This window comes from Rhinatrema bivittatum, chromosome 6, assembly GCF_901001135.1.
Source record: "Rhinatrema bivittatum chromosome 6, aRhiBiv1.1, whole genome shotgun sequence".
Taxonomy (NCBI): domain Eukaryota; kingdom Metazoa; phylum Chordata; class Amphibia; order Gymnophiona; family Rhinatrematidae; genus Rhinatrema; species Rhinatrema bivittatum.
Window position 1 is genome coordinate 248,451,005 of NC_042620.1, and position 8,663 is coordinate 248,459,667.

An 8,663-nucleotide genomic window follows, 5' to 3' on the forward strand; every position below is an offset into this window, starting at 1 on the left:
CAATGGACGAGGCAGGGACAAGAGGATGTGGCTGGACAAGACGAGCTGGGCAAGGCTAGGCTGGACAACCTGGATAAGGCGAGGCTAGGCAGAGCAGGGCCGGGTACGAACACATAAACCAGCAGGAACAGACTGGCATGCAGGAACACCACGCACTGCTGAAGCAGGAGACCCGTTGCCGAGGTGATTTACAGGCAGCGCGCGCAGCAGGGCCTGACGTCATCATCGGGAGGCGCCGCGTCTGTGCTTCCACCGTGGAACCGATAAAGCTCCATCCTTCGCGCACGTGCCTTAGGAGTCGGCACGGCCGGCAGCTGCAAAGAAATCGCAGCATTCTTGCCGTGCTGAGCAACGGGCGGCGTCCCGGCTACAAAGACGTGCCAGCAGCATCAGGGCGAGTAAGACAGCTCATGGGGCCGTGCCACAAGCCGCCGAGTGTAACAACCAACTGCAGCAAAAACTGCCAGAGAGTTTAGAAACGTGAATAATATGCAAGTCAGGAAGCAGAACCGAAAGTACCAACATATTGTGAACAAAGTACCCACGATTTTCATTTGTCTACAATGATTCTTACATTTTATTTATTTATTTATTTACTGTATTGCCACTACCAATAGCTTAAATTGATTTACTAAGAACAGAAGAAGTTGCCATACTGGATCAGACCAAGGGTCCCATCAAGCCCAGCATCCTGTGTGCACAGTGGCCAATCCAGGCTACAAACCTTTTTTAAACCCAGTTATACTAACTGCCATATATATTTACGGCAATATAATAAATTAACTTGTGCACATTCAACATACGATTTAATAAAATATATTTAAAAACCATCTGTGATGAAACATACAAATATGCACATCCTGAACAGTATACCTAGTCAATTGTATATCTGAATAATCTATAATGGGAACATATGTATAGAGCAAAAAAAAAAAGTCATCATTAACATTTCGCTCGTTAAATTCCTTTTCAATTTCACAGTGAAACAGCACATCATAAGAAGGTTTTTTTCTCACAAGAATGGGTCTGCCTTCAATCCTCAATCCAGAGATGGGTTGGTTTGCAGACTACAATACTGCAATTGTACGGCCTCTGGCAGCTGACAATATGAATGGATGCAGTGTGAATGCCAAACAGCTCAAGTCACAGTGAAATGAATTAAACAGCAATCTGTTGTGCCATCATCTGTGCATACAAGATACCCAAGAGAGGCACAAACAGCTGTATTCCTCCAGAAAGTTTAGAAGTCATTTCTTGTGTGTTCTTAACATCTGGACATCAACTAGGGATGGCTATATTGGAACACATTAAGAAAATCTCTATGAGGGAAAATTTCCTACAGGACAGAAACTGTTCCGGGGCAGATTTTTCTCTCACAGGTTGCTTATGAAAAGCCAACACTAATTTCCATAATGTTTTGGCTAATGGTTCCAAACCATCAGAATTGGTACGAGGGGTATCACCCGGACACACTCAATGAAAGCATCCCTACAAGTAAAGGTTGCTCTCGCTGCTTTACACGCTTATTAAAGAAATGATGGTCCCCTTCTGATACTGTTCCCTCTTGGGAGGCTGACCCCAGAAAGGCTCCCGACCTCTGGACTCCGCCTACTGCACACTCCTATCCCTTTCTCTGCAAGCTGCTCACCAGACTCCATATCAAAAGGAGCTAGGTGAGTCAATCCTAGCGTTCTTTTTTTTTTTTTTTTTTTTTTTTTTAACTTTCAGACTACTCTAAAATAGGAGTATCTAAAAATAGCTTGGCAACATTACCTGCCACGATTGCATGGCGTTAGACGGGTAACTCTTCTCCAAGCTGTAACTACTCATGTCTCTGCATCAGGCCTACTGAAACACTGAGGATCAGGAACTTCTGCTTTTCCAGACTAAAACTGAAATGTAATCATTTTAACTAACGTCGAACGCCGAGCCCACATCTCACTCGCCTTGAGCTTCCACATCATCCCTCTCTTACTTTACGCTCCCAAGCCCCCCCCCCCCCAACCTTCCCCTCCCCCGCTACTGCTCTCCCCCCCTTCCATCACCTCCTCCACCCTATGATCCCCTGGCCCCCTTGCTCACATCTCTCCCACCCTAAGCCCTGTCCCCAAACCCACGCTCCTTGTTGCACAACCCGTTTTATCTAATCTAGTAACATAGTAACGACGGTGGAAATATACCCAAACGCTCCATCCAGTCCACCCAGAAATGTTCTTAGGGTAGTGACCGCCGCTCCGTGCAGGTCACCCCCAGAAATAGTGCCTTTGGATCCTGAGTTACAGAACTGTGCAGGTTTCCACTTACATGGGTCATAAGCAATATTAAATACTGGGGTTTATTTCTTCCCAGAGTCCTGAGAGCAATGTATAAACTGATAGGTAAGGGCACTGCCTAAGTCGAGTAACATCTTGAGGGCCAGCAGTCACCACAACTTTCACTGCATGGTAGGGGTGCCTTAGCTATGATGGTTATTTTACCCACGTTCTTCTTCCTTTTGTAAATGCTCTCTTTTGGATCTCAAGAAACTATCAGACATCTATTAAAATGGTAATAATTAAATATTTCCGTAAAGCCTAAAAAGCCTAGGGTTAGCCACAGAAAATTAACCAGAGAAGTATGTGCACATATATTTTACACACACAGGCGGATTTTGAAAAAAAAGGTTAACATACTATCATAGTAATAACGGGAGAAAAAGACCAAATGATCCATCCAGTCTGCCCAGCAAGTTTACCATTGTAGCAACTGCCACTCCGTGAAGATTGTCACTCTGTGTCAGTAACCCCTAAACCTTATGTTAGGAGTAGTAATATTTACAATCAAAGCCAAGCAACTGTCAAACCCATAACAAAACTACTGCCAGCAACATTTTCACAGGGGGGAGCTACCTTCATGATAATTCAAAGAATGCTGCTAGAACGTGCTTTGCTTTTGGACTTGGCCGTACAAGCAGTCCTATGCTTTATCCCTAACGTCCGAGGATCAGACCGTAAAATCAGTGCCCGGTGTCTGAATCCAATTCCCCTTTTCCCCTGGCCATGGAAGCAGAGAGAGAGATGTTACAGTTGCATCAAAAACATCACAGCTAATTGGTTAAGGGTCTTAGTCCCCATGCATTCTGTGGAGAGTAGAAACTGCTGCTCTGTGCAGGTTTACCCCATGCACGCTGGATCCCTAAAGGCTAGAGAGGTTGGAGATGAAGAAAAGGGTGCATGGGGGTAACCTGCACAGGGCGGCAGTTTCTACCCTTAAACAATTAGCCTTGTGCTTTTGATGCATCAAACACGCTACTGAGGTGCAAAACTACTTCTTAGCATGGTTAGGAGTTTGAAGCAAGAGAGAGAGAAAACTAGTGAAAACTTGCTGTTACACCATAAGTGCCCAAGATGAATACTTGTGCTGGATCTGTAACATGTTATATTAGGGCAAAGATTTCTTTTCTTTCTTTTTTTTTTTTTTGGTTTCTGAAGAGCAATTTCCTCCTGTTCCTTGAACTACAAGATCAAGCGAAACTGGTCCCTGTTGGGTTATGATGCCACGAGTTTTCATTCACTATTATCTAATCTCCCCCTCCCCCACCATTTTTAACTCACTCCAGATTTGTTGAGCTTGGTCATTGTAGCAACAACCCTTGGCCAAGGGCCACACTCCAGGGCTCCTTCTAGAACCCTGCAACTGTGGACCACGAGTCTGTCCAATAGGTACGGGGCTATCGCACAATGACAGATGCTCCTTCCTCTCAGGTGCTGCGAGTGCTACCTTCACATCATCACCAGCCCTAGCTAAACTAGAGAACTGCAATTTACCCCATCGCACAATGACAGATGCTCCCTCCCTCTCAGGTGCTGCGAGTGCTACCTTCACATCATCACCAGCCCTAGCTAAACTAGAGAACTGCAATTTACCCCATCGCACAATGACAGATGCTCCCCTCCCTCTCAGGTGCTGCGAGTGCTACCTTCACATCATCGCCAGCCCTAGCTAAACTAGCGAGCTGCAATTTACCCCATCGCACAATGACAGATGCTCCCTCCCTCTCAGGTGCTGCGAGTGCTACCTTCACCATCATCGCCAGCCCTAGCTAAACTAGAGAACTGCAATTTACCCCATCGCACAATGACAGATGCTCCTTCCTCTCAGGTGCTGCGAGTGCTACCTTCACATCATCGCCAGCCCTAGCTAAACTAGAGAACTGCAATTTACCCCATCGCACAATGACAGATGCTCCCTCCCCTCTCAGGTGCTGCGAGTGCTACCTTCACATCATCGCCAGCCCTAGCTAAACTAGCGAACTGCAATTTACCCCATCGCACAATGACAGATGCTCCCTCCCTCTCAGGTGCTGCGAGTGCTACCTTCACTCCATCGCCAGCCCTAGCTAAACTAGCGAACTGCAATTTACCCCATCGCACAATGACAGATGCTCCCTCCCCTCTCAGGTGCTGCGAGTGCTACCTTCACTCCATCGCCAACCCTAGCTAAACTAGAGAACTTCAATTTACCCCATCGCACAATGACAGATGCTCCTTCCTCTCAGGTGCTGCGAGTGCTACCTTCACTCCATCGCCAGCCCTAGCTAAACTAGCGAACTGCAATTTACCCCCATCGCACAATGACAGATGCTCCCTCCCTCTCAGGTGCTGCGAGTGCTACCTTCACATCATCGCCAGCCCTAGCTAAACTAGCGAACTGCAATTTACCCCATCGCACAATGAGAGATGCTCCCTCCCTCTCAGGTGCTGCGAGTGCTACCTTCGCATCATCACCAGCCCTAGCTAAACTAGAGAACTGCAATTTACCCCATCGCACAATGACAGATGCTCCCTCCCTCTCAGGTGCTGCGAGTGCTACCTTCACATCATCGCCAGCCCTAGCTAAACTAGAGAACTGCAATTTACCCCATCGCACAATGACAGATGCTCCCTCCCTCTCAGGTGCTGCGAGTGCTACCTTCACATCATCGCCAGCCCTAGCTAAACTAGAGAACTGCAATTTACCCCATCGCACAATGACAGATGCTCCCTCCCTCTCAAGTGCTGCGAGTGCTACCTTCACTCCATCGCCAGCCCTAGCTAAACTAGCGAGCTGCAATTTACCCCAGCCTTCTGCATGGCAGCAGTTTCCCCTACGCCATCATGCTGGTCACAGGGCAGAGGTTTAATAATAGTCATTTGTACTAGTATTTAGGGGGGAAAAAAAAAACATCTCTCACTACATACCGATTTTTTCATTAATGATCAACAAACCTGGTGCAACAGGAAAACAAGTTCAAAGGACACAGTGCATATAATATAGTATCACAAATGACCTAGGTATCTGTCAAATAAAATTTAAAAAAAATTGAACTTCTTGAAATACAAGTCAGTCAAAATAATGCCATTGAGACAGCACTGAACCACTTCCCTTAGTTTTTTTTTGTTTTTTTTTGACTGGGCAGTTTTCTCCTATTCCTCTGTACTTCCAGCTAAGTCAAAAGCAAGGATGGGATCTGGCACCAGGAGCCTTCATTTGCAACTACCAGTCAATTTTGTATCCTCCGTTCCCTACCAAACACACACTCGGCATCCTGAATCTGGTCCTTGCAATGTAGCCCTGAGCCTTGCATCAGGGCTCCTGCCAGACTCTCTGCAATAATGGGCCCTGAATCTGGTCACTGGGCATCATCCTTAAGCAAGGACTATGACTCCCCCACCTACCCCTGCCCCCACTGGGTGGAGGCAGGCAATGCTTCTCATTTATTTTTCAGCTAGATAATTATGATGTGGTGATATCACACTGGGGAACAAGTCACTTGCCCTTTATCAGAAGCAGTACTTCCTAGGAGACAAATCTTTGCGGTATAAGCCATCCAAACCTTAGTTTTTGCATGCCTAGAAGTGAAAAGTATGAAGACAAACAGAAGTGAAGAGAAGCAGAGGGGAACTAGGAGAACAAATGAGCAAGACAGATGAAGGGGATTTGGGGGATGAGAGAGAGAAAAGAGGGGGCAAATGACAGAAAGGGTGAGAGAGAGAGAGAGAACATGTGCAGACTGGAGTGGGAAGGGTGACTGGGATTCTATCACTCTCTTCTGCCACTTGTTTCAATCATAACCTCTATCACATCCCTCAACCACTAACATGTTCTGGGCAATTCCACACACTGACATTACTATTTCTCATGACAACCAAACTATGCAAATTACCTGGGGGTCTTAACCTAAATGTGCACAAATATATCTATCATTAAGGATAACCTGAAAAACAGCCCTATTTATAGCCCTAGACGGAGTTATTCGATAAAGTCTGATTCAAATCAGAACTTATTTAAATAAATTAAAAGGCATTTTATGACCTGCTTACTTGCAAGAGCAAGGAAAAATCAAAATGTTGTCATCTTTCTTATTACCTGCAGAGACATTAACAAATACACAAGAATGCTCTGCTTCCTTCTCAGGGAGAGATTCACAGGGTATCAGGAGCTGGCTCCCTTCCAAATGATTCCAATAATTATCTTTCAAGGTCTCACAGAACCCACGGCATGGGGGTGGTGCTACCGACAAGGAGGAGTTGCACTGCGGCATGAGCAGCAAGCACAGAAACCACTTCAAATAACGATGGCACTGAGACCTCAGCAGCCCCTCCCAATCCCGAAAAGATGCCCGGACCTCTGCCACAGTGCCATGATTCAAATAATTGGGCAGCACGAAGCGCTCCGCTCCCAGGCTGCGGCAAAATGGCAGCTCAGGTGGTGTGGACAGGCAGCGAGCCACTGTTGAATTCAATCCAGGCAAGAAAAAGGCACTTCCTCTGGCACTCTCTCTAAGGGTTGGATTGGGATTTTTAGTGCTGGTTAGTAAATCAAAATCAAGAGACTCGGATTTACGAGGCGACAGCAATCCAACTAAATTAGTTTTATTACTATCAGAGACTGAACCACTACTCTGCAGATCAACAGCCATCCCAGAATGCAGAGAGAAAACATCATTGCTCTGAGCCAATCGGCTGCTGTTGTCATTAAGGCTATAAATGCTGCTACCATAGGAGAGTGACTGCTTCAGACCTGTGACATAGCGGGAGAGGCTACTTTTGAAAGCAGGGGTCACCTGGGAGGAACTCCCATCAAAGGTGCTGGGGGGGCGATTATCCTGCAGACCTTTCCAGTCCAGATTCCTTGGTTTCAGGAAAATACCTTCACTTTTCGAGCTGCTGGTTTGGAAATCACCAACTTTTGTCTCCGTTCTCAGGCTACTGGCACCTTCCTGGCTCCCTCCTGAGGGAAACTGATAAAGGGATACTGTGCCGCCACCACCACCACCACCACCAGACTCAATGACACCACCCAAGGAATCCGGTAAGGAAGTAATACCTGGCTGCAGGGTCGCGCGTGGCTCTAAGAGACTTGGAGTATGATTTTTAATGAAAGGAAGCACAGGTTCTGGAGGCAGAGACTTCAACAAACCATAGCCATCTTCTGTGGAATTAATGTGGAGATCTTCTTTGACACCGTCTGACTTCAAATCACGTGCCGGTGCCTCAGAGCTGCCTGATCCTTCAGAGCTACTAAAAGGGTCTCTGACGCTGCCTAATTCAAGAAGTGCAGGTGATGTAACTGTGAGAGAAGCATTTGTGGGCTCCACTGTTGCATCTTTCCTTGCTTTGTCATCGTCCCACCGCTGAACCAAGCTCCTGATTCCTTCAGCCACATTTAAAATCTCAGCACCTACTCCAGCAATGTTCTCCTTGTTTTCTTTTGGCTGAGGCTGTAGCTGTGGAGGTTCAGTGGGCCCGGCGGTGCTGCTCCCAGCTGGTGCGGCGGTGAGGACCGCGGTTAGCTCTGGCCTCCTCGGCTGAGATATTTCCCATATCTTTCCATGCTGTTGTATCGCGCTCGCACTCTGTGAAGGACCGACAGGTTGCTCTGTGGTCCCTTCGGCCACAGGAATCGAAGGCTGCTCTGTGGTCCCCGCGCCTGCGCTTGCCTCAGCAACGTCAGGCTTTTCTGTGGTCCCCAGTTCAACGCTGCTGCTCACCGTGGAGGGCAACGTCGTTGTCGACTCCTCGCTGCCCCAGAGCCAGTTGAAAAATTGTGGATGTGAGGAATCAATGCATGCGAGAAACAGCAGGAAGGCCAGAAAACTCTGGCCAGCTGCAGCCATCAGAAACCGCTGTAGGATCGGAGCCTGGCTGAAGAATATCCCAGATAGTTAACATTCATCTGTCCTCTGTTTGCAAGCTGTGCTCCACTCTGATAACTAAAAACAAACTTGGGGAGGTGTGGCTAGCTAGAACCAACCAAACCTCCCTTTTTCAGCCGCTTGCCCTTCAGTTATGTCTCACACAGAAAGCTGAGGGTGTAAAATCTTCATTGCTGATGTTCTCAGCTGCAGACAAGACACTGGTAAATGCGAGACACTATCAGATACTTGAAGGTTTTTTATTCCTCTCCAAACTTCAAAGCTAAATCCTTAATCTTCAGAGCAAGCCAGGGAGTGTTGCCAGGGACCTGCATCAGCAGTCTGCTAAGTTTTGCTTCAGTCAAGCCCTCTCATGCACACTTAACTCCTTACTGCCAGAATCCGCATTTAATTCCCTCTCGGAAAGCACACAACTTTTCCAGGTGTTCTATATTAGGTACCAGGAGATTAAGAGCAATCACATTTCTCTCCCTCTCTAATTCCTGCA

The 8,663-nt window shown here is 47.0% G+C and overlaps 1 protein-coding gene across 1 annotated transcript in view; it reads right to left on the reverse strand.

Moving 5' to 3' along the window:
- COL18A1 (collagen type XVIII alpha 1 chain) overlaps nt 1–8,414 on the reverse strand; it is a 352,734-nt gene extending 344,320 nt beyond the window's left edge. Inside the window, exon 1 of the mRNA XM_029606745.1 lies at nt 7,348–8,414. Within this exon, the coding sequence (XP_029462605.1) occupies nt 7,348–8,137 (790 nt within the window). The 5' untranslated portion in view covers nt 8,138–8,414. The remainder of the gene's footprint in view (nt 1–7,347) is intronic.
- Between the last annotated feature and the right edge of the window lie 249 nt (nt 8,415–8,663).